At 42.1% G+C, this 27,664-nt stretch overlaps 1 protein-coding gene across 1 annotated transcript in view; it reads right to left on the bottom strand.

The window, feature by feature from the left end:
• The window catches only part of LOC138191569 (protein unc-13 homolog B-like), a 140,523-nt gene extending 114,619 nt beyond the window's left edge, over positions 1 to 25,904 (bottom strand). Inside the window, exons 1-2 of the mRNA XM_069138458.1 lie at positions 25,758 to 25,904; positions 6,913 to 6,942 (exon numbers count right to left, since the gene is read on the bottom strand). Of these exons, the coding sequence (XP_068994559.1) occupies positions 6,913 to 6,942; positions 25,758 to 25,779 (52 nt within the window). The 5' untranslated portion in view covers positions 25,780 to 25,904. The remainder of the gene's footprint in view (positions 1 to 6,912; positions 6,943 to 25,757) is intronic.
• Between the last annotated feature and the right edge of the window lie 1,760 nt (positions 25,905 to 27,664).

The following is a 27,664-nucleotide window of genomic DNA, read 5'->3' as shown; positions in this document are numbered from 1 at the left end:
CTAGAGCCATAGCATACTTTACAGGTCTATATTCACGTTCACATATATATACATACAATGTATGTATGACTGTGTGCTTACAACACAATCACTTTGGTCCTGTTTTATGTTCACTGGTAAGGCCAATCAAATCCCTTTTTCCTTTGAAAATCTACTCAACAGTCGGAGGCCAGAGGCAACCAATGACAAATCACCTCCTGTGTCTGGAGTGTGTTTCTGTCTCCTCAAGACTGAGGGATTTATCTTTGTCTTCTCCTTCATGCCAGGATGCCATGTTGTAATTTAGGCTAGCAGGTGGCCTTTTATCTGTGATGATCTATTGATTTTTGGCTGGATTGTTTCTCCCTTATTTTGCCTGCAGAAAAGATGTAAGGACGAACATCTGCAGCAAATAAAGACCTAAAAAAAAGAAAGGACAGCGGACAGAGAGAAAGGGTCCCACTATTGAGTGGCTGCCAAATTGTTGAGACATTTTCCCTGAAAAATAAATCTTTGTTTTTGTTACACCCTCTCCTGGCTAAGGTGATATTTTACCTTTTTTTTGCTATTTTAATTTCCTTTTTTGTTTCTGTTATTTAACCTTTCCTCTCGTTTGAGGTGTCTTGACTTCCTGCATGCACATGTGATTACCTACCTCTGTCCTGTTCGTTTACCACTGTATTCAATTGTATTCCTGCCCTCCTGGGTATATAGTCTGTGTTTCTGTCAGTTTATACCAGTTTGTCATTGCCCTTCATGCTAACCATCCTAGGCATTCTCTTCCCAGTGTATTTTAGTAAGTTTTTTTGGTTTTGATCCAAGTTCTGTGTCATTTGACACAGTATTTTGCCATGTCCATTTTGTAACTCAGTTTTGTAATGTTTTGTCTTCCTGGTTTGACCACAGCCTGTTTTTGGTACCCTGACTTTGCCTCATCCCTGTGATCTATTGCCTTTTTTGTACATTGTGCAAATTTCACATAAACAGCCCGAACTGACTTTGTCATGCATTTGGGTGCAGTCTGTAATACACCAGTGATAAAGTTTTCTCCCTTTTCAGCTGTAGTTCTTTTCTGACATAACTCAAGAAATTCAAACATTCAAAATGTTCACAGGTACAAGATGCACACAAAGGCTGGCATTTGGGAAGTACACTCTAACCAATGGAAGATCAAATGCTGCATTGAGACATCAATACCTCATGCAAAAGGAAACAATGCAGGTTTTGCAGCACCATAATAACATTGTGTCTGAGCAACAACTTTAATTTTTTCAAAATTTCTTGAAATAGAAACTTTTATCATAATAACTAAATCAATTGTGGCCTTGAACCAAGTATTAAGAACTAGACTGGTTTCTGTGCAATTATCAATTATTTTGTTGAACTTGAGCTAACACTGCCTGATTCAAATCATGATTTGTCATATCACATTTATTACTGTTTTTTATTTGTAAAAACTGAAATATTTTTATTATAATTTTTACTGTTAAATGCTTATCTACTCTTTACTGAAATTACTAATTTAACCTTATGGTTAGTGATATGATGAACCACTTTATTGTGGACTGAAATATTTCAACAACTACTGTATTTAAAATATTGCTATTCAATTTGGTACACACATTTGTACACAAATTTATCATCTCTGTGACAGTTTTGGCAACCTTCAAGCACATCTTGCGACCAGATCTGGTTCCCTAATTCCTGTCGACAGCCTTCCTTGTTGAGTTGACTGTTTCCTAATAGGATGCAGTGGAGGAGGCTTTTGAGGACAAGACACTACAATACGCTGACCATGCAGTCGAAGCTGAGTAGCGAGGCTGGAAGGTTAAAGTACGTCCAACAGAGGTGAGTTGCAGAGGCTTTGTTTCCAGACCCACAGAAAGGGAATAAAAGCCCTTGCCAACACAAAAAAAAGGAGCAGTTACTGCCTGTGGCTGAAGAGAAGTCATCCCATCTGCGGTGGGTCTGTCTCGAATGAGGGTGTCTCGTGTGAAAAGGCTGAAAAATCCAGTGACGTTGAGGTAAACAAGTATAGATGTGTGTGGTGGTGGGGTGTGGTTAGCTCAGCTGCAGGGGGTAGAGAGTGGGAGGAGTGGTTCAGGGAACGGTGCCGGGAAGGTGTGATGAGCACAGCTGAGCCGAATATGAACTGATGAGCACAGCTGAGCTGGATGTGAACTGATGAGCTCTCCCCTATAAAAGGGGAGCAGGGAGAAGGAGGCGAGAGACAGCATTTGCACAGAGACATTGTTGTGTGGGCCGGGCAAATAAAGGCATTTTACACCCGAACGTCTGAATGAGCGCGTCATCTGTCTCCAAGGAACCCCCATGGTAGCTCAGACGTGCTACACTGGTGCTCAACGTGGGGCATGGAGAAGGCAGATGCTGATGCAGCCGATTGTTGCACTGGGACAGATGGTTTGCGGGATCGCGGCAATGCAGCGCGATCAGGCGAAGGCAAACCGCCAGCTTCTGGGGACACTACAGGCGCAAGCATAGCGACAGACGCGCGTCTGGGAACAGCTCGCGGGCCGGGCCACGGGGGGCCCACCGGCGCCGGCACCCTTTTCGGGGGAGGCACTGCATAAAATGATGCCAGCAGACGAGGTACAGTCATTCCTCGAGATGTTCGAGGTAACGGCGGAGGCGTGTGGCTGGCTGATGGCGGAGTGGGCGGTGCGGCTCCTTCCTCTCCTGGCAGGGGAGACGCAGACGGTGGCCCTGGGGCTGCCATCCAGGGCCAGACACATCTACGGGGACGTAAAGAGGGCCATTATGGACCGGCTAGGCCTGTCCCCTGAAGACCACCAGAGGAACTTCCGGGAGGCTAAGCTGGGGCCGGGGACCGGCCATTCACCTACGCTCAGCGGATGAGGGACTCAGCGACCAGATGGCTGCAGCCGGAGAACGCCGGAGGAGCACCGGCGGTGGTGGACAAAATTGTGGTGGAGCAGTTCACGGAAGGGCTGCCGGCCAGGACTGCGGCATGGGTCCGCTGCCACCGCCCAGCGACGCTGGAGGCCACCATCACCCTGGCCGAAGACCACCTCGCGGTCCATCCCGGCGGGCAGGGGGATAAGGGTCGGCCGTCGTCTGCAGCCCGACCGATTCCCGCTCCGCAGAGGAGAATCCCACACCCTGGGGCGGCCCGGGCCCTGCTGGCGCCACGGGCATTAACACCCCCCCGGTTCCCCGATTCCTCGGGAGTGGCCAGCCCCGGCACACTTCCCAACCTACAGGGGGGTCCTCAACCGCCAGGGCAGGAATGTTGGAAGTGTGGGCAGCCCGGACACTACCGGAGGGAGTGTCCATTGATGGAGGTGGGACAGACAGTTCGGGTTGCCAGGCCTCCAACATCCTCCCCCGGTCCAGGAGCGACATATCGCGTTCCAGTAAGGATCCAGGGGGGTACACACCAGGCGATGGTGGATTCGGGCTGCATGCAGTCGCTGATCCACCAGAGCCTGGTTCGGCCCGGGGCATTGGTGGAGGCATCGTGGGTGAGGATTAAGTGTGTACATGGGGATATTCACGATTATCCGGTGGTGGCCATAGAAATTAGATACGGGGGGGATATGATAAAACTCTGGACCGGATAATGACCTGGTTTTACTGGCTGGGCATCCGGGGGGATGTGCGCCGTTGGTGTGCATCTTGCCCGGAGTGTCAGCTGGTAAACCAGCCAGCCATTCCGAGGGCGCCTTTACATCCGCTACCCTTGATGGAGGTCCCATTTGACCGTATTGGTATGGACCTCATCGGGCCATTCCACCAGAGCGCACGCGGATATCGCTTTGTGTTAGTCCTAGTGGATTATGCAACACGATATCCCGAGGCAGTGCCATTGCGCAGCATTTCGGCAAAGAGTGTTGCGCAGGCTCTCTTTCAGGTCATCTCCCGAGTCGGAATCCCAAAAGAGATTCTGACTGACCAGGGCACCCAGTTCATGTCGTGAACACTGAGAGAACTTTATGGATTACTGGGTATTAAGTCTATTCGGACCAGTGCTTATCATCCACAGACTGACGGGCTTGTGGAGCGTCTGAATAAGACTTTAAAGTCCATGATTCGTAAATTTATACACGACGATGAACGTAATTGGGATAAATGGCTTGATCCTCTGTTGTTTTGCAGTGCGGGAGGTCCCCCAGGCCTCTACGGGATTTTCTGCCTTTGAACTGCTGGAAACCCCGAGGGGTGCTCGACCTGCTTAAGGAAAACTGGGAGGAGGGTCCGAGCTCCGGCAAAAGTGAAATTTAGTACGTCATGGACCTGCGAGCAAAACGCCACACACTGGGTCAGATGTCATGTGAGAATTTGCTCCAGGCCCAGGAACGTCAACAACGACTGTACAACAAAGGGGCCAAGCTGAGGCAATTCGCACCGGGAGAAAAGGTACTTGTATTGCTTCCGTCTTCCAGCTCAAAACTCCTTGCCAAGTGGGAAGGGCCCTTTGTGGTCACACGGCAAGTGGGGGACGTTGACTATGAAGTGGTGCGATCTGACAGGGGCAGAGCTACACAGATCTACCACCTCAACCTCCTAAAAATAGGGAGAGGCGGAGCCTGTTTCTCTGGTGTCCACGGTATCTGAAAGAGAGGAGCTGGGGCCAGAGGTTCCAAAGTCCACCAATCCTGCCTCGCTCCCTTTCGACGCCCATCTCTCCGGGACCCAGAGAACAGACGTTGCCCAGTTGCAGAAGCAGTTTGCTGATGTGTTCTCCCTCCTGCCAGGATGCACGAACCTCATAGTGCACAACATTGAGACGTCTCCAGGCGTGATGGTGCAGTCGCGGCCCTACAGGCTACCGGAACACAAGAGAAAAATTGTTCAGAGAGAATTGGTGGCTATGCTGGAGATGGGAGTAATAGAAGAGTCCAACAGTGCCTGGTGTAGCCCCATTGTTCTGGTTGTCAAGAAGGATGGATCTATACGGTTCTGTGTGGACTATCGCAGGGTGAATGATGTGTCACGATTTGATACGTACCCAATGCCCTGGGTCGACGAATTCCTGGACCAGCTGGGCACTGCGCGTTTCTTCACGACACTGGATTTAACCAAGGGCTACTGGCAGATTCCTCTCTCGCCAGAGTCCAAGGAAAAAACTGCCTTCTCCACTCCGTTTAGGTTATACCAATTCACCACACTTCCCTTTGGGTTGTTCGGGGCCCCAGCCACGTTCCAACGCCTCATGGACCGGGTGCTGCGTCCGCACGCTGCATATCCTGCCGCCTACCTGGATGATGTAATCATTTACAGCACCACCTGGGCGGAGCATGTGCAGCGGGTGGGCGCGGTGCTGGAGTCCCTAAGGCAGGCTGGGCTCACCGCCAACCCAAGGAAGTGTGCAGTTGGACGGAGTGAGGTACGGTATCTGGGGTACCACTTGGGCGGCGGGCAGGTGCGCCCTCAGGTGGATAAGACGGTTGCTATCGCTAAAAAAGAGGTGAGGCAGTTTTTGGGGCTGGCGGGTTATTATAGACGGTTCATCCCGAACTTTGCAGATCTGACCAGTCCCTTGACCGACCTGACACGGAAAGGTGCCTCAGATCCGGTCCAGTGGACAGAGCAGTGCCAGCGGGTGGTTGAGAAGGTAAAACAGGCTCTCGGTGGGGTACCGCTCCTCCAAACCCCTAACTTCTCTCTCCCCTTTACTTTGCAGACTGATGCGTCGAACAGAGGGCTGGGGGCTGTTTTGTCCCAGCAGGTGCAGGGGGTTGACCGCCCTGTTGTGTACATCAGCCGGAAGTTATCGGAGAGGGAGGCCAGGTACAGCACAGTGGAGAAAGAGTGCCTGGCCATCCGGTGGGTGGTCGACTCCCTGCGGTACCACCTGCTGGGACGCTCATTCACCCTCTGTTCGGACCACGCTCCACTCCAGTGGCTCCACTGCATGAAGGATACCAACGCCCGGATCACTCGGTGGTATCTGGCGTTACAGCCTTTTAACTTCAAGGTGGTCCATAGGCCGGGGGCGCAGATGACTGTGGCCGACTTCTTCCCCTGCTTTTAAGGGGGTGAAGGGGAGTAGGTTAGGCTGGATGGCTCCCCGGCCTAAGTCGGGCAGTGGGGGTATGTGGTGGCGGGGTGTGGTTAGCTCAGCTGCAGAGGGTAGAGAGTGGGAGGAGTGGTTCAGGGAACGGTGCCGGGAAGGTGTGATGAGCACAGCTGAGCCGAATATGAACTGATGAGCACAGCTGAGCTGGATGTGAACTGATGAGCTCTCCCCTGTAAAGGGGAGCAGGGAGAAGGAGGCGAGAGACAGCGTTTGCACAGAGACATTGTTGTGTGGGCCGGGCAAATAAAGGCATTTTACACCCGAACGTCTGACTGAGCACGTCATCTGTCTCCAAGGAACCCCCACGGTAGCTCAGACGTGCTACAATGTGTTGTATTGCTAGCTTTTTACAGTGGTCACCTCCAAGAGCAACCCTAAAAGCCAGCAACTGTAGTGCTGAATTTTCATGGATTGTAACACCCAGTGCTAATAATGAATAGACTTTTTCTCTAGCAAGACGTTTCCTTTTGTGCCACCATGAGATAAACATTTGTAGATACAACTGAATTATTTCCACATCTATTGAATGACATTTAGATATGCCATATTAACTTTGGCGACACCATTATTTTTTTCTCTCCAATATCAGGTTGAAATTTTACTATGTCCAATATTAGAGGCGTGAGACACACATCTCCACTGGCAGTCTGGCTGCTCTCATCCATTAATACGGATGCCAAAATGAAATGACATCACATGGCAACAGGTAACGCACACGGCAGTGTGTCCCAGGCTTTAGATGTTTACTGTTTTTAAGGAAAATAACGTTGACTGCAACAGAGTTTTCCCTCACAATGGTGCAGCCCCTGCTATTTATTGTGTTTAGAGCTTTTTGTGTTCAAATAATAGATACATTATGTATGAGCTCTTACCTGTAGGCCCGTGGAGTTTGGCTTTCTTTACTGAAAGAGAGAAAAAACAGATTGGTCACAATGTAAATAAGAACACACACAGACCATAATATCAGCTCTTTTTTTTTTGCAATTTTATTATTGTACCATTGTGTACATTGTGTTGTGTCCCTGTTTTGGAAGGGGGGGGTTCATAGACCCCCCTAATATGTCATATTTTCCGATAACCTGAATAGGTTTCCCCTGTGCGTTTTTAGCAACAATGTTTGTCTTCTTAAAGGACATTATGGGGTTTTCCGATAGGCAAATGGTTAGCAATGGCCAATGGCCTCAGCAGTGAGTTCCTGGTTCAATTCCTGGCCGGGTACTTACACTGCATGTCATTCTACTTCTGTCTTTCCCTCATCTCCTACCTGTCTTTATTGACAGTGTCAAAAAAGGCATAATAACATTCAAAGACAACGGTGTGCATTGTTGACAAACTTAGGAAAACAAAAACTTAAAAGTATTTAATTTAGGATTAGAGTAAATTATCTCAAAAATTCAGCATGTTGAAAGACTGAAAAACAATTAGAATTGATTTCAACAAAGACTTCAAAATCTTATATTTGATGTACATGATTGTAGTCCTTGATGAGCTCATTTAAAACAATCTACAACCATGAGTCTATACTGGCACTGGAAAGGCACACAGTAAAGTTATTCTGTGTGAAAAGTGCAAACCCCACAGAAAAGTTACTGTAGGACAAATTGTTGAAAACCCTAATGCTAGCTATGATAGAAAGGGGTCAGAAAACACAGTGCATCTTAGCTTCCTGCGCATCGGGATGCATAGCTGCAGACCAGTCAGAGTGCCCCTGCTCATTCTTATCACTCTTACAGTTGGGACGTGAGCATTTAAGAACTGAACAATAGTGCAACAGAATAAAGACATCCAGGTAGATGTGTGTTATATTCCTGGGAAAGAGCAGGATAAACTAGTGGGAAAAGCAGGATAAACTAGTGGGAAAAGGCAAGCTGGCGGAGGCTTGAAATTTACAGCACATAGAGTCCACTGCTAACGTTTTGGTGCCTGAACACCTTCAGCGGACTTGTGGAGTCCATACCTCCATGGGTCAGAGCATTTTTAGAGGCACGAGGGGGAACTACACAATATTAGGAAGCTGGCTGATCGGTGTATGTTGAAGGTTTCTTTATTTTTGGCCTCAGTAGGCTATCCACATCGGTTGTGTATAAGTGTTCTTGATATTTAAGATAGTCATGCTAAAATGTGGTAGTAACTAGGCTGGGATAAAAAAAAAAAAAGAAATATGTTAATTCCTTAAACAACTCATTTCCTAAAAAGTTGGGAGACTGTATAAAATGTAATTAAAACAGAAGCAATGATTTGCACACATGTAAACCCATATTTAATTGAAAATAGACCAAATACAACATATCAATTGTTGAAACAGAGCCATTTTTATTCTTTTATGAAAAATATTTTCTTATTTTGACTTCTATGCCAGCAACACATTTCAGGGTCAACAATTACGTTAACTGGCAACAGGTCAGTAACATTATTGGGTATAAATAGAGCATCCCAGAGAGGAAGGGTCTCTCAGCAGTGAAGATGGGGAGAGGTTCACCGCTCAGTGACTGCATGGGCAAGTAGTACAACAATTAAGAATAATGTCCCTCAAAGTAAAATAGCAAAGAATTTGGGGATTCCATCATCTATGGAAGATAATATCATAAAAAGATTAAGAGAATCCTAAGAAATCTTTGTAGACTCCTGGTCCTCAGGCTACACTGCAATAAACAGACACAATTCTGTAGTTGAAAACATTGCATTGGCTCAGGACCTCTTCTGAAAGCCATTGTCTGTGAACTGAGTTTGTAGCTGCTTAAAGCAAATTCCAAGATTTGCTTCTCAGTACATTATATATGTGTGAAATGAGTTGCTGAAAGCATGTGCAAAGCTAGAAAACTTTGTCACACTGAAATGTGGAGTTTGTGCGATTCTGTGCTAGGCTATGTTTACAATAATACAACATATATGTATGCCATATCATATTACTTATATATAGGTCATATTATCAACTATTAATCCTAAGGTGTAGACAAAAGGCTGTGTTTGTAAATGAGAGTGAGACTGTTGTGCCAAACCAAAACGTCACAGGAGGAGGTCTGCAACCTTTGGGGTCATATTCTGTTTCTCTTTGAAGTACTGTGTAAAACCAAAAGGTCACAGGAGGGGGTCAGCAACCTGTGGGGTCACATACTGTTGTTCTTTGAGTCATAAACAGGAACAAACGGCTGTCGCGAGAACTCCAGGGGGTGAAGGAAGACAACCACCACCTCGACCAATCAACAAAGGACACATCAACACACATGACTTTTTGGTGTCTGTACTATAAGAAGACTGGGTCAGGGAAAGTCAGGAGGTCAGACTTCGTGAACTGACACATACTCTGTTGCGGTCAGGGAAACATAGTCTGGACGCAGAGCTCTGTAAACTGATTATTCTGTTGCTGTTAAATAAATATCTTGAAGCCTGACATCTTCTCCTATTGCCTCATTAAAGAACACGCAGGACTGGGGGCAGACACATATTGGCTTTGTACTAGCAGGAGCCCAAGTCCAACAAGTTAGACCATTGAACAGTTTCTCATTCGTCTTCAACTCAGGTTTTTTTAGGCAGGGCTAAAAGCTAACCTATCTACGTCACAAGGCTAGTGCACAGACGGTTTATATAACCTTCTGCAATGGCTCCTCCTCTCACACGGTGAAACGCTATAAAAGCCTGGAGCTCATTTGCACAAGAGGTCATCCCACTCCACTTCAGTTGCTACTCCTGCCGTCGTCAGATTGTTATTGTACATCAGCTGGCTGCTACAGGATGTCTCCCTCCACCTGCAAGGGAATCTTTCCTGGAAGCAAGAACCTCCAAAGCAGCGCATCGCTATTTAAATTCCCTACTGATAAAAAAAAGAGAAAAAGAGGTGGATTGATTTTGTGAAGAGCCACGCTAATTGGAGATACTGTAAAGTTTTAGCTGAATTTCAGGAGCAGGACCACGCCTCGACCACTCCCCCACTTCCGGCCACACTCTGATAAATATCCACCCACTCTAAACCTTGGCCTGTTCGTGTTTTCTGCATCCCACCTTCCCTCCCTCTCGTTAAACCGTTTCACTTATGGTTATCATTTTTCATAGCCTTTATCCTTCCGTCCCACATAGACATCTCAGGGATCTGCAAGGCCCGAGAGCCGCAGTGGATCCTCAACTAAGCCTTCCCTAAACCGCGAAACTCTCACCCTAGCTTAATCTCCCTCAATCAATGAAGGTTCGCCCTCGGCCGAGGTGGGGTCCTAGCTAGTGAAAGGAGAGTTTAGGATTAACACCAACAGCCGCCTCTGCAGTGACCACTTTACGGCAGATTGTTTCACCAACTTCCACCAGAGCTCACGGACACACTCTCCTGCAGCGCACAGCCGAACCGAGCTTCACCCTCCCCGTTCATCTCCCGACAGTGTCCACTGCCGCCACCGTCGGCAGGGTCCACCGCCGCCACCGACGGTGTCCACCGCTGCCGCCGCCAACTCCTCCGCTCTTATTATCTCCACTGTTGTAATGCAGGTCGTTAGAAGTAGTGGGAGACTCACTGTCTGCTGTCTCTGGTGTCCAGTTTTACTCCTGTGTTGCAGCCCAGGGGGACAAGCTGGATTTATATGCATCTGTATGTTTCACTCATTGGACAAATAAATTCTGATTCTATTCTGTTTTCACAAAGCAGGCTGCTACATCCACCAGAGAGACAGAGTACCAGTGTGACATCATGCATAAAGTCACCGAGAGGTTGGATGTCAGACGGACCGCTTAGTGGGGAAAAGAACTGCAGCCACAGGACTGTCCTACAGAACACTGAACACCTTCCAGCGAGTGGGCGGAGCTTCAGGGGCTTCAGGTGACACGCCCCCCCAGTCTCAGAGCAGAGAAGACTGCTGATTTTGTCACGATTTCAAACCCGAATTTAACATACTTGTCTGTGTTTTTTTTCATTCAAATTTGGATGGGTAGTTAACAACCCATACTTCTGTGGTGTGATGAACTTAAAACAAATTTATATTTCTACTTTACAGCATCTTTAACAAATGCAGGTTCAAACTCTACCACGCATAGAAGAAACCATATATAAACATGATCCAGAAACGCCGCCTCTTTCTTAGGGCCTGAGCTCATTTGGACTGAGGCAAAGTGCAAAACCGTCCAGTGGTCTGACAAATTAAAATTTGACTTTTTGGGGGGAAATCATGGACGCCACATACTATAGGCGAAAGAGCAGAGGGACCACCCAACTTGTTATCAGCATGCAGTTCAAAAACAAGCATCCGTCATGGTATGCACATCTGGGAATGCACCATTAATGCTGAATAATATATAAAGGTTTTAGAACAACTTATGCTGCCCTTTTTCAATAGTGCGACAAAAACTACTGTAAAACTTGAAATATAAAAAAATATATTGGCAACTTACTCTAAAATGCAATAATTTCAATATTGTGAAGAGGACAATTTTTTTGGCCTCCAAAGAGCAGCAATACAAAAAAAGGGTTTGACAACTACGGCTATAATTTTTTTTATTTTAAGCCAGCATTTGAAAAAGATAACAGTAAGCCTGGTGCCAAGACAATCAAATCAATTAAATTAGATATCTGTGAAGAAATTCTAAAAACAACAGCAGGGGTGTTTTGAAATGCCAACGTGTGCTTGGCTTCAGGCTCGTAAGTCAATTATTAATTTATATTTTTCAAATCAAGTTTAAATGCACATTATCACAAAGGGAGAATAACATTGTCATTCAATCACAGTAAAGGAGTCCGAGATGTATTAAAAGAGACAGATAGAGAAGAATACTCAGAGGCCGATCATAACAGGTCATTTGTCTTAGGCTGTCAGCACAGCTTGCCTTGTGTCACTCCACTCCACTTTGCCAGTTTGGCAAAGGCTCACAGGAAACCTTGTGGCCTCGTTGGTTCGGTGCCAACTATGCCCTAACAATACCTGTAAGAATGGCCTGACACTATGAAAGAGATTCATAGTTAATAATTTTTTTTTATATTTTTGTGAAACAAAGCTCAGAAGCAAAGTCAAATGCTTTGAAATATGGAGGAGGACCATTTTTTTGGCCATACATCAGCAAACCACTCATTATTGAACCCCTCCTCCAAAAACCCACTGTGTATAGCTTGAATGCTAAGGAAGATTTTATGGCTGTCATAAAAAGAAGAATGAAAAGCAATCCATTCATTGCTAAAGCATAGACCAGACCTGAGCTCTATTTTGCAACCTTCATTCAGCTCACCATGTCTACAGATTTGGAGAGGTTGAGGAGCCTGAGTATAAAACGGTGGGAAAGCAGAATTTAGGTGCTCAAGCAAAGACAGTAGTTCTCTTTTGAAGTTACTACTGCCTAAAACATAACAAAAAATGTATGATGTGATTTAATCTTTTAAGAGATGAAGCATTAAAGGAAACTTGCAGTTATTTAGGAGAATCCAGCAAAGCACTTCTGACAAGGTGACAAATGTTTTTTGACAACTGAAGGTGAGCTTCATACAACTTTTTTCTCCATTAACACCAAACAGATGCCATTGTGAAGAGTATAAACTAAAGGCATTGCTTTGAAGATGTTTAAATGTCTGCGCTGGCTAGACATGCGCCCCTACCTGCATTTAATGAACTTAAAGACATGTATTTTTCTGTGTTGTCTTTGGTATATTTACAATTAAATATGAGTTCACATGATTTGCAAATGATCACATTCTGTTTTTAGATGTTTTTAAGCAGTTTCCCAACTTTTGGAAACACGGTTGTAGAATATCTAATAGATGAACACAGTAATACTGTGTTAATAGTTAGTGTCAAATTTCAGTTCCTGCAGAGGTCAGCATCCCTCTGTGCAAGAGGGATGGTGCGCGAGATCAGGGCTAGTAAAGCAGGCCAGATATCAGACACGTGTCCACTGGAGTGAATGTATAAGAGGATGTGTGCTGCTGGTGACCGAGCTTTTGGCTGGTGGGATAATCCCTCCAAGCTAATGCCTAAAGCGGGGCTGAAATCTATCAGACTCTACTCTATTGTACTGTGGATGAATTACAAAGAGAGGTGGTTGTTTTTGACAGCAGAAACACTTTTGATTTGACATGACAGATTTTAAGAACAGTTCAATTTGGACTTAATAGACTATAAAAAGCTTTTTCAAGTGCGTAATAAAGTAATAATATTAAGAAAATCCATGGTGGCTATTTGAGAGAAGGAAAAGACTGATATTCCCGTGATGAGTAATGGACTGGATTTAACCTGCTGCTTAAAAGCTGTATTGTATGATAATTATAATGTCATACTCACATCTGCAATTTGTTTGAATGCAACAGATGGCCAATAATTCCAACTTTAATACAAACAAGGCATTACAGTATATTTTAGCACAATTCCAGCTGAAATTACATTTGTTTGTATTTACAGTACAGTGGACTGGCATGTATGATGCTAATGTTTCATTAAATTAAAATCCCTCAAAATGCACAGGATCCATATTTGGCAGGTCAAAGTAAAAGGAGGAAGTCAGTCTGTAAATTTGAATGAATGTTTATGACTGGAAATACTGAATGACGGTCTTTTACTTTTCTAATATATTTGGCTCACGTGTGGGCTTGTTTACAACCAGTTTGATCATTGTCAAAGTAGTTTACAGCAATGTTCTCAGAACTTTGTGATCCTTCTCTCCATAATTTGGTACAAAAAAAAATTAAAACATTACTCAATGATGAACATGATTTTACAGGTTTCAACTATTATTTTATCATGTCTTTTTTGGCTGAAATAAATACTATAATTGGTTACTTCTGGGTTTTTATATGAAATGTATATACTGTATATAAATTAAAATTATTGCGTAGTAACCTGCAACAGCATTATTTTAAACATAATTTCTTTCACAGTGTTTTCACTGTGCAGCAGTTTGCCTTCAGTATGTAGTTTGCCTTGCTGACCTTCATTTGATGACTCAGCAGAATGCTCGTTTCAGCCATTAAATGCAAAAGAGTTGTAGCACTTGTGGCATCGCACATTGTCGACATCGATTTTAGTGAAGAATAACCACACTTTTGAACGTTTATTCTCTCTGCTCTCAGGAATCGCAAAAATAGGCCAATGTCTTAATCAGAATCAGAATTGGTGAGATAAAATGTGCAGAATAACAAATGTGAGGCAATAAAAACGCCAAAAATTGTCTTTTATAATTGCTCAAGTATTGATAGCAGAATCGTTTACATCGGAGCTTATCGATACAATGGGACGCTTGGGAACTGGGAACTGATTTTTGATATCCATCCCTAGAAGTAAGTGCCATGAACAAGTGTGCCAGTGTACTTAGTAGCTATTTACTGACTGCCTGCATGGTGACAGGAAGACTTTCAGATGTAAACTACAATCACCGCTTTGTGGTTGTATGTCTCATCTAAGAACTGAAGTTGTAGTTTATATGCATATCTGTCCAAACCCATATAGATGCTACCAGAGGCTATACATTTTAAAACATAGAGGGTTCACACACAACTTCAATCCTGACAGCACTGAAGACCTATAAAATCACCACAATTTCAAGATGGACACCCCAGGGTAATGTCACCAAATTTAGTTTCTGTCATAAATGTGAAATATGGTCACAATGTCCTATTGTCCCCCTCTGTTTTGGTGTTGATTAATGGACAGATAAGAGTAGGAAACATTTTACCCTGTTAGATTTTGGAATTATTGACTTATTGCCACAAATAATTTGTACGAGGTTATCAGTTCATCCTTGAGTCTAAGTGATTGTCATTGCAAATTTTTACATTTCCGGAAGGCATTCTTGAGCTATCGCATTCACAGGAATAGGACTGTCAGATAGGATGGATGTGAGGCAACAGACTTTGACCTCTGACCTTTGATTAACTCTATAAACGTCATCCTTGAATCCATGTGAATGTTTGTATCAAATTGGAAAAAGGTCCATTTAAGGCGTTCCAAAGACATCATGTTCACAACAATGGGGAAAATGTCACAGTGACTCTGAGCTTTGACGCTTGACCACCAAAATCAAATCAGTTCATTGCTGAGGCACAGTGAACATTTGTGACAAATTTGAAATACGGTATTTCAGGAAAATTTTCCAGGTGTTCCTCAAATACTGCATTAATGAGCATGAGTTCACAGTGATCTTGACCATTGACCACCAAAATCAGTTCACTGTTGGTACCAAGTCAATGTTTTTGTCCCTTTGGCTGTTTATTTAGACACCTAGAACCATCCACAGAGTTTTTACTTCAAAACATAGGATCTGACACTAGAAACAGAGAAGACGGAGAGTTAGGGCTGGGAACTAAAAAGAGATGTAATTGGGCAACCCCAGTGTTAGTAAAGGAATAATCCAATGGGCAGCTAGTTGAGTTTGGTGGTCAAATGTCAAAGTTATGTGATCTCATGTCTTTCCCATCTATCCCTCCCGTTCTCATGGACACGTTATCTCAAGAACAACTTGAGGTCGTTTCTTTAACCTTTTAAAAACACACCTATTTTTTAGGGCTCTGCTCGAAAATTGCATACCCATAATAAAAATAGTTTATCTCTGCAACCACAATAAAAAATTATAAAAAACAAATATTTTGAATAATAAAGGGAACACTTGTGAGATTTGTTCAGATGTGTAAATATCAGTATATATGTCCATATTTTAATAATAGTTTTGCTAAGTCTTCCTAAAGGGTTAAACTCGGCAACAAAAATTTGCGTGGTACCAAGTTAAAGTTCAAGGTCATTGTTACCCTACATTAATCCGTGCTCATGAATGTGATCTTAATTTAAGAACACCCACAAGGAATTTCTTTAAATTTGTGACAAATGTTCACTATGCCTCAACATTAAACAGATTAGATTTTGGTGGTCAAAAGTCACTGTGACCCCACATCCTTCCCACTCCAGTCAACATTATATCATTAAGAGAATTTTTGTAAATATAGCACTGACATTTACTTGGACTCAAGGATGAATTTGTTGGTGAATGCTAACTGTGGCTTTGCAAAACAAGTTTGTGGCCATAACTCAATAATCCTTCATTTTTCTTTGCTGTGCATTATTTAACATTTATTTAAGAGTGTGACCATAATTCAGGTTTACGATAAATACTGAACAGGTGTACAGAGGTCAAAACTCCAGCAACACTTGCAGTATGTGGAACAATTTTATTGTTAGACTGACGTGACAAACATTGTACCAAACACTTAAATAGGGTGGGTTTGAAACAGAGGAAATAAAAGGAAAAAAACAAAAGGGGAAGAAAAAAAAGATGGACAACCAGTCATGCACAAACACAGACATAACTTCCAATGGGGCAGCTGAGGTGGGTTGGAAATGGGGTCATGTGGCTCCAGGCCAATGTTACTCCACACTAGCAGAGAAACAAGGGGGGTGTTCATTGAGGGACATGGTTGACACCATATTTGGTCCATAGCCTGGAGAGGTGTACCTATGCGGTGGCACTCAAGCTATTGTTGACACACCACTGGTTTTTTTTGCTTAATATACTTAAAGCAGAAATAAAATACTCTACTTAAGGGCAACATTATCATGGAGTGTTATACAATATATATATATATATATATATATATATATATATATATATATATATCATTTAAAGATCCATCATAGGTGTACAGTTTTTTTTTCTACATTTCCCATATGTGTATTCTTGTAAAGGTTTTTTATTATATCAGTATTCTACAATGTAACGACTGATGTAATGCTTTAATGTTGCTTATTTGTCTGATGATCCTCTTTAGTTATTTATTCTACTACACTGCTGTTTTCTGTACACCTATGATGGATCCTTTACTTGCTTTCACATATACTTTGAAGTTATGATGTTTTAGAATGTATAGCTTCTTTGCAGAAACATGTATATGAGTTTAGACAGATATGCATGTAAAATAGAGTGGTTGGCGCAATCTTACAACCGCAAGGCAATTTGTATAGTTTCCTTATAAACTGTTGCTCGTGGATATTGCAGAATTGTTGTGAACCTCTATAATACAAAACTCTGGTAAAACTCCTAAACTGCTCTTGCCTGTGTACAAACCTGTGCCACAACTCTTTAGTGGAACAAGGGGGCAAGAACTGATAAGACTTTCAAACAAGTAAAAGGAAAGTCTTGGACTGAAAAACAACAAGCACAAAATGTAGAAGTGAAGCAGCAGAGGTACAAAGGGCAGGCTAGGTGAGAATAAAAAAAGAAAGCCTTACATAGAGAGTAGCTAGGGAAAAATGTCTATACCAAAGAGCACCATGTATGAACTGTCACGGCAACTATAACGGAAGACCCCACAATAGCTTACCTTTCACTAAAATGCTGTTGGATAGAAACCATCATTACATTGTTATGTGTTAAACAGGTGGCACAAAAACACGTTCATCTCTGAGTTGGTAAATATTAGGGATGAGACAAGTACTCGGCTGAAGCGAGTATCCGGTACGGATAATGTACTTTTGACGAGCACGAGTATCATCAGAGTAAATGTGTCAATATCCATGGTGATAAAGGAAGATCCTCATTGGTAGTTATTGACTCTGGCCTCTAAAAGACACTAGCTATGTCCACACATCAAGGCCAGCTACAAACCGAGCGCAGCCTCCTCATTTACACAGATTGCTGCACCTTGAGACACAGATGCACACGCTGTGTCGATGTCCAGTGTGTACAGGGATTAAAAACAACTTGCACTCTTCTGGTAATGGCAAGATAGCGGCGCACGTAGGTGCAGCGGCTTAGCATTCCTCTGAACAATGCTCCTTAATTGTTTTGTGTTGTTCTTATTGTGCTTTTAAACATCATTACAATTTGGGCGGAACAGTGGTGCAGTGGCATTGTTACCTCGCAGCGAAAAGTTTCTGGGTTGGAATTTGGGCCTGGGCTTTTCTGTGTGGAGTTTACATGTTCTCCCTGTGCCTGTGTGGATTCTCTCCGGGTACTCCAGCTTCCCCCCACCATCCAAAAACACGCATCTCAGGTTAATTCGTGATTCTACAAATTGCCTTTAAATGTATAGTGCTTTATCACCTTTTGGTCTCAAAGCACTTCGACATGTTTTTTCCATTCACACACTAATGAGACAGATCATCATGCAGGGTGGTGCCATCAGGAGCACATTCACACACTGATGGTACAACATCGGGAGAAACTTAGGGTTCAGTGTTTTGCTCAAGGACACTTAGGCATGTGGACAGGAGGAGCTGGGGATTGAACCACCAACCTTCTGATTAGTGTTCAACCCACTCTACCAACTGAGCCACAGCCTCCCTCCCTTTAGGTGTGAATGAGAGCATGAATGGGCTTTGTTTGTTTTTCTGTCTCTGTGTTGGCCGTGTGATGGACTGGCAAGCTGTTGAGGGCCCAAATTGAGCTGGGATAGGCTCCAGCTCCCCCGTGACCCTGTTCAGGATAAAGCGGATATAGATAATGGATGGATGGACATCGTTACGATGTACAGCAGTTGTGTTTTTTAACACCGAGAACCACCAGGCTCATCAGACTGCTGGGATCTCCCTTGATTACTCTCTCACCCCCTAAAATGACCAAGGTGGCACAGAGAGAGGAAGCAAAAGCAAGGCTGTGGAGCCAGTATACAAACCTCCCGTATAAACCCCCACTGCCTAGACTTTTTGTCACGAATGCTAGGTCACTTAGCAACAAAATGGAGGAGCTGGAACTTACTATACACACAGTCAAACTTTTTGAACTGCTGCGCTATGGTTATCACGGAAATGAGGCTAAACCCGACAATTCCAGAGGAGGCCATCTCGCTACCAGGCCGCACTGCATACAGGCAGGACAGAAACCAAAACTCTGGTGAGAGCAGAGGGGGAGGAATCTGCATATACACAGACAATAACTGGTGCACAAATGTAAAGGTAATTTATAAGCACTGCTCTTCAGACATGGAATAATAGTTGACAGTACGTCTAATTACTGCAGTTTACATACCACCAGACCATAATGCTAAAGATTGTGCTCCCAAAGTTATTTCAACATGTACAGTGCCGCACAAGAGGGGAAAAACACACTAGACCATGTGTACAGGAACATCAAACATGGCTATAAAGCAACACCATTCCCCCACTTGGGCCAATCTGACCATCTTTCCCTGTTTCTTACCCCAGTTTACAGACCTCTTGTCAACACGGTCAAACCAGCTGCTAGAGAAGTACAAGTGTGGCCTGAGGGAGCTTCTGAGCAGCTACAGGACTGTTTTTGCTGCACTAACAGGGATGTATTTGTGGATGAAGACAACAACACCTACTAATAGTAGCCCATGTTACTATTCTACATCAAGAGTTGTGAAGGTAATGTCACTATAATAAAACACATCCGTGTCTATCCCAACAATAAGCCATGGATGACAAAAGATGTCAAACTCCTTCTTAAAGATCACAACAAGGCCTTCCAGTCTGACAACAAGGAAGTGTACGGTGCAGCCAGATCAAACCTGCTTCCAGCAGTCAAACACTCATCATACGAACTGCTGACGTCATATGAACACTCCGCAGTAACAAAATCAAGAAATCAGCCCATCCGGATGGAGTTATTGGCCATGTTGTTCGGGACTTTGCTGCTGAGCTGGCTGGAGTATTCACAAACATCTCCTATCCCTGGCACAGTGCACTGTCCCTACATGTCTGACATCCTCCATAATAGTCCCAGTCCCAAAGCAGTCAGCCATAACATGCCTCAATGACTACATGCCAGTTGCATTAACACCAGTAATCATAAAGTGCTTGGAAAGGCTGGTCCTCAAATACATCAAAGCTGTTCTCCCACCCACCCTAGATCCCCACCAGTATGCTTACAGAACAAACAGATCTACAGACGATGCCATCAATTCCCTCAATTCTGGGTCTGTTCTGTAAGTAGTTTTCTAAAATATTATAAATTTAGCAATTTAGAATCAGTCCATATCAATTTCAGCCTTAAATGAATAGGTTAGTTCAATCCAGATTTGACAAAAATCTGATTTGGGCAGGCAGTCTGAATATAGTGCTCCTTATATAACACTTTATCACCTTAGCTGTCTGAAAGCACTTTATAATGTTCTCCCATGTTTCCATTCACCCATTTACACACTAATGGAGCTGAGCTACCATGCATCAATGGTATACCATTGGGAGGAACTTGGGGTTCAGTGTCTTGCCCAAGGACACTTAAGCATATGGACAGGAGGATAGAACTGCAAACCTTCCAATTAGTGGGCAACCCGCTCTACCATATGCCAGTGTGATAATTTTTATTTTAATCTGTATTTGACACAAATTCAAATTTCCAAGGATTGTATTTCATTAAGCACTCCTGATGATAGTTTTTATTATTTCTTAACACTGAGTTAAGACAAGTGGCCAGCAGCCAGGGTTAAGTGTACAAACCCTGTGTTAAAGGCAGGAAGGTCCAATACTAGGAAGTAGTCCTGTTATGGAAGGGAGGGAAATGAAAAGAAGGAAGTGAGGTCTACTGTCCCACGTGGGTCACAGCCGAACACACACCCACCCACCCACACACACACACACACAAGCACAGCCACACACAGGACAGCAAAAGCAGCAGATGGCTTGGGGATTATTCCTCTTATATCCCCAACCCCCTCTTCGCAGACACGCTGCTGAGCTTACTTGTGTTCTTGTCATTCCATCATAGTCTGCCAGTGTGCTGACTGACCTGCTCTGTCCTCACCTACCGTCCCTACCTCTGGCATCTGATGACCTACAAAATGTTTTTTCTTTAGTTTAGCTAACCAGATCTTTATCTTGCCAAAAACTTTTAAATAATATAAGCTCAAGTTTTTGAACCGACCTGCACAAATGACAGGGAGATTGAATCTCTTCCTGCTCGGGGTGTGCTTTATTATATCATTCATGATGTTCCCTGTATAATTTTTAATATGATAGAAAAAATTCATATCGTGATCAAGGCAGCATTTAGATGTGTTGACATAATGACATCATACCACTCCGCAGCGTAACCATAGGACATACATTTGGAGGTTATTCTGCAATGAGCATGACTGAAAGACACTGTATTCTACAGGTTTTCAGCTCAGTGTGAATTTAATTCACGGTTGCATTCTTTGACCTCCGTTGCTCATCGGCTCTCTCTGTGTTTCAATCTGATCCACCTCTGCACAAGCAGAGATCCACAAACGTGGAGCTACACAGACACAGAGCAAAGCAGAGGCTCTGGTGAACAACTCCACTCGTTACAAAATAAAAGTGCAACAAAAGCCCAAAACTAACTTATGACTAACATCGACCTTAAACTTCAGAAAATCAGGCCAAAATATCGCAGAATCTGGCGACATTGGAGAGCAAGTAATTAGAAGCTCTGCAGCGGATCATGGTAGTCCTGGCAGAGCAGCGGCTCGACTACTGATAGCGCTGCACCACTGCACCCCCAAATCCCTTCTCCGTGCTGTACACCAAAACTGAACTCTCACTTTGGGTACTGAGAGAACTGAAATCATTTTTGTTTAGTTTTAACTAAATATTTGAAGGCTTAATGTCACATTTGTACTGACATATAAATCTATAACACTTATTTTGTTGAAATTGTATGTTATCAATATTAATAATACAACATTTTTAAGTATTTTGTCATATCATCAAGAATATTGTATGCAAAAATACCTATATATATCATGATAATATTTTAGGGCCATATCACCCCTACTTGCAACTATCTCAAAATGACTAATATCGCAGCATAATTTCTTTTAATGCAATTTTTCACAGTGGCCTTACTGTACAGCATTGCATTCAGTAAATGATGCAATTCCATTACTGTATGCATTTATTCCATTGCTAATTTCCATCCAGAAATAGCTGAGTGTGGGCACTAAATGAGCTGTCAAAGATTCCTACCATCATCTGCTTTTGTGGACTGCCAGCCACCATGCACCATGCTCTCAGGGCCCCCGACACAACAAGAGCATGAGGAAATGGCCTCTAAAAAATATCACGGCTCTCAAGGTAAAAGAATGTCACTCTTCTGGTCTGTGTGTGTTTCCTTTAAAAAGCAATGGAATGGAATGGGTTCCCCTAATCACAGCACATCTTCTGTACTAAAAGACAGAAACTCTGGCTACAGTCAAATATGTTTGGCATTCATCAGAACGATACAGAATTACGTCTCTGACAACTCTTTGTACCACCTAAGTCATAAACAATAAAACTGCCAGAGAATGCCACACTTTGGTCAAACTGTCTTAAAAGCAGAGGCTGTGTTCCCTCAGAAGAATGTTGGTATTAATCAGTTCAGCATGTGCCTCAAAATTACATTTGTTTATGTCTAATTGAGGAAACCCTCTAGTAAGTGTGGTAATTATGAATTTACAGTCTTTTTCCGTTGTTAGCTGAGTGAAAAAGTTACAAAGAGAGGATGGTTCAGATGATCAGATGGGTCTAAAAAACATCAGACTTTTACATGGGAAGCTGATGGTTTTTTTTTTTTTCCCATCTCAAACATACAGTTCACATTGTGGTTTAACCTAATTAATGTCTATATTATAGTAATGAAATAATCATTTTAACTGAAACCATGATCTTTCACAACATTGTCACATCATAAAACCAATTTACTCTTCAAGAATGACTTGTAACGGATTTGGAAGTGAAAATGATATGTCAGATGAGAAAATCATGTTATGTGTAGTTTTGGAGGGCAATCAGATGTCATATTTTTGTAGTGGAACTTGGAAAAATAATTGAGAACCTGAACCCAGAATCTGTCCACATTTTCAACCTAAAGACTTAGATCACAATTTGAACATATAACCTGTCTGAATGTTCCATCTATCCATTATCTATACCCACTTTATCCTGAACAGGGTGTAACCTATCGCTGGAGCCTATCCCAGTACACTCTGGACAGCTCGCCAGTCCATCACAGGGCCAACATGTAGAGACAGATAGACAGACAAAGGGCAACTTATAGAATCATCATGCACATGAGGTGCATGTTTTTGGACAGGGGGGAGGAAGCTGATGTACCTGGAGAGAACCCACACAGGCACAGTGAGAACAGGTAAACACCACACAGAAAGGCCAAGTCCAGATTCGAACCAGAACCTTTTCCCTGTCGTCCCTGTCCTCACAGGGAACAACCACTGCACCACTGTGCTGCCCTATTGCAATGTTATATAATCAAAACCCACAATAAAGGGCAGCAGAAACAAGTTGTGAACTGAACACTGACATATCTTCACCTTCTTGATATGAACATGTTGGTAAACATTTCCAAACACATTCAACATCTTCCTTCCCCACATACACACAAATAGACAGACAGACACATACAAACACATAGTATTTGCTGAAATAATGTGCTGAATAATGTTTCTACTGTATTCTTTATATGACTACCCGGAAAATTCTTCTCACAATAGCTGAACGACAACAATAAATATAGCAATTTTTATACATTTTTGTTGTGATCAAAAACATTGCTATGAATCTAAACTCTAATAAATAATACATTTTACAATTTCTGATCAATCCATATCAATCTCAGGTTGAAATAAACAACTTACTTCTGATTATGCCTCACCCACTTCCAGTCTAAGCAGTGCACACTTCCAGATAAAGTCAAAATCTTAAATAAACTGCTGGTAGTGTGGGATACACCCATGTTTTAACTGTTTATTAACTAAACTTTATCTGTATGGATACAAATGGTAATTGAACTGTTTCTTTTTCTTTTAGTTAAACACCTACCCAGTACAACCTCAATTTATTGATGTGCATCACTGATCAGTGTCACTTGAACAACTGTAGCCATGGCATAAACTAAGTGTCTACATACAAGTATCCTACTCAGAACTATGGCAAATGGGATACAGTGACTTTTTTCAGGGCACCTCAACTGTTTATGTACTTATGGAAAAGTTACATATCATCCAGTTTCACTGTATTTACACTTGCAAGCCAGTATTTCTGGTAGTAACTGCAAAAGCAAGTGCACAGGCTCCACTAATATGGTTTTTTATAGGTTACATTTTTATGTCAGGAATCGGGAAGCCAATAAAAAGACTTTTTTTTTTTTGACCCGTATTCAATTCCTATCAAAAAAGAAAATCCAAGCACCCTTTTTAAGATAATCCATTTGTGTTGTCATGTATAAAAATTAGAAAAGCATCATGAGACACTGAAACTTTCATAATATTCATTAAAGATTGGCAGATGTTCAAATATCATTGATATTTTCCCTTAAATCATGAACATTTCATTTTAAAACGTCACAGATGAGCTTTAGAGGTTCCTGTGAGCCTCTAGTTTACAGGGGTTACTTGCTGTCCAGTAAATACTCAAAGTGCAATTACAAAGTTCAGAGACTGTTCCTGTTATATGATCAGAGTACAGTAATGCAGGAAAAAGCAATAATTTCAGTGAATACCTATTCCAAGTAAAAATTTTATGTCATACTCCAGAACAAGGAAATGCTTAAAAAAGCCGATGAAGCCAGGGCGTAGTTTTGCATATGGACGGTAGAGACACTTCCTGACCAATATTTCATTGAGGTCACAGAGGGTCTGTATTTTTCCTAAGGTGTTTATGATAAAATTCGGAAAATAGTTGACAGAAATAACTCCACTCTGGTGCTGCAAATATTTTTGACAACACCAAGATAGTTGAATCCTTCATATAGTCTTTGACTGGCGTCACTGATATACCGTTGTTGGACTGAATCAAGTCATTAACTTAACACTGTGTCCTTTTTTATTATGTCAACAAACCCAACAGGCAGCTGAGTCCGCTGAAGATGCATTTTGCCTGCATTTATGTGCTGTTTGACACACATTTCTACAATGCAAATCTAAAATGTTGTAAACTTAAACACAAAGATGAAATAAAGAAGGTGGAACTAATTTGACGAGATTATTTTGAATATACTTTGGCCGGAGAGACAGGTGAGGAGTCAAACGGACCGCCAGTGAGTACAGAGGGACAGAGAGAGAACGAAGAGTTGGCTAAAGAATGTACAGAAATGAACAGAAAAATATAACACTGAAGACAGCCAGATCAAGAAGATATGAGAGAAAAATGTTACAAATGTTTGTACAAAATGTCATACACTGATCACAACACAGCCTCTCAAGTTCCCTTCTTTTTTTAAGTTGTAAATGTCTCCATTGTGTTTAAGTTATCGCCTGTCTGAGTATGTTTTGTTTTTGTTTTTTTAAATATGGTAGGCTATATCAAAGACATTGAACAATTGAAAAATTATTTTAAACTTTTTTTTATTCTTTCTGGTGATACACATGCACTTCAACTCGTGTCATTTCCACCATATAAAAGAACGAACAATGTGTGTTTACAATTGTGTGTTTACAATCGTGTTTACAATTCTGTAAACACGAATTGGTAAAGCCCTTAATTCCTTGGTAAATGTGATCACCTGGATGTTTGCTCTGTCATTAATTGTTTAAAGATGTGCAAAGGGTCAAATAATGTTTTCATCCAGCAACTGAATGTACAAGATCAGAGGTAAATACACTGATCGTCACGGGCCACATGAGGTTTAAATCACTTGTATCTTAAGAGAAGCCTAAAGGTTTTTTTTATTTGTGTATCTTCTCAACGGGATCCCACTACACACCACGCAGATAAGGCGCGATTGTCATAGAGTAATGTTTCATGATATACCCCTTCAGGCTTTTGGATTTTACTTAAAGTTTCTTCAATTTCTTAAATTACAATTTTACAACAAAAAAAACCACCTGCAGCCGTGAAGTGAGACATTTGCCTACCTCTGACGCACAGCAGGGACATCGCAGCGGGACCAGCCTTCAATAAGTTCGCAGCCCAGTTGCTTGTTCCACAGCAGTCATTTCGACGATTCTGTTATTTAATTTCCGCCTGGATACACGGCAAAAATAAGAAAAATGTAGTCTACAGACATAAGCCAGGTGGACAATCCAGAGGATTTAAGGGATGACTGTCACTGACAGACACCGACTGACTAACGGCTGAAATCCGGTAGAGCAAGGCGGCTCTTCTGCTGCATTCAATGACTGCACTCAAAGAAGGAATTTGGAAAGTCAACATGAGCATGCACACTTGCAAGGCACTTTCCGTCACGTTTGTAATGTCACGTTTATATTAAAACAACTTTTCAGTAATATGTGGGGTTACAAATGTTTGTAAATGCTGATATTATCATCATCAAAAATGAAATCAAAGAATTAGCCTGTCATTTTCAAAATTTTGTATGATGGTGTTTCCACAAGACATTTTAAGGGGTAAACAGTCCAACAGAAACATGAAACACGTCCATTCCATTTGCCATAGTTCTGAGTAGGAAACTTGTTCGTAAAAACTTAGTTTAAGCCGTGGCGCTGTGATGCAGCTTTACATTAGGCTGAGAAGTGAGACTTGAAATGTTGTTTTCTGAGAAATTGCAGACACTAAGTTATTTGAAACCACTTTGGCCATGTAGTGTATCCCATTTGCCATAGTTCTAAGAAGGAAACTTGTTCGTAAACACTTAGTTTAAACCGTGGCACTGTAATGCAGTTTTATGCTGTATTTGAGCTTTTCTCACTGAGATAAGACTGTTTTTCAAACATTGTGTTTCCTGTGAAATTGTCAACACAAAGTGACTTGAAACAACTTTGGCCATGTAGTGTATCCCATTTGCCATACTACTGATGAAGAAATTTGTTCGTAAACACTTAGTTCAAGTCATGGCACTGTAATGCAGTTTTACATTCGGCTGAGAAGTGAGACTTGAAATGCTGTTTTCTGAGAAATTGCAGACACAAAGTGATTTGAAACCACTTTGGCCATGTAGTCATATTTTAGACGACATGCTATAGTGTGACTTTTTTATCATATTTTAGACGACATGTTATAGAATGACTTTTTTTTATCATATTTTAGACGACATGCTATAGAGTGACTTTTTTATCATATTTTAGACGACATGTTACAGTATGACTTTTTTTTATCATATTTTGGACGACATGCTATAGTATGACTTTTTTATCATATTTTAGACGACATGCTATAGAGTGACTTTTTTGGTCATATTTTAGACGACATGCTATAGAGTGACTTCTTTGGTCATATTTTAGACGACATGCTATAGTATGACTTTTTTTAATCATATTTTGAACGACATGCTATAGTATGAGTTTTTTGGTACAGATGAAGAAATTTGTTCGTAAACACTTAGTTTAAGCCGTGGCGCTTTGATGCAGTTTTACATTAGGCTGAGAAGTGAGACTTGAAATGCTGTTTTCTGAGATATTGCAGACACAAAGTGACTTGAAACCACTTTGGCCATGTAGTCATATTTTAGACGACATGCTATAGAGTGACTTTTTTATCATATTTTAGACGACATGTTACAGTATGACTTTTTTTTATCATATTTTGGACGACATGCTATAGTATGACTTTTTTATCATATTTTGGACGACATGCTATAGTGTGACTTTTTTATCATATTTTAGACGACATGCTATAGAGTGACTTTCTTATCATATTTTAGAAGACATGCTATAGTGTGACTTTTTTGGTCATGTTTTTGACGACGTGCTATAGTATGACTTTTTTGGTCATATTTTAGACGACAAGCTATAGTGTGACTTTTTTGGTCATAAATTAGACGACATGCTATAGAGTGACTTTTTTGGTCATATTTTAGATGACA

Source organism: Embiotoca jacksoni, unplaced genomic scaffold (genome assembly GCF_022577435.1).
Source record: "Embiotoca jacksoni isolate LCO1_2020_lvr unplaced genomic scaffold, fEmbJac1.0.p SCAF_8, whole genome shotgun sequence".
Taxonomy (NCBI): domain Eukaryota; kingdom Metazoa; phylum Chordata; class Actinopteri; family Embiotocidae; genus Embiotoca; species Embiotoca jacksoni.
Note: the sequence above shows the minus strand (reverse complement) of the source record. Positions and strands in the feature narration are given on the sequence as shown.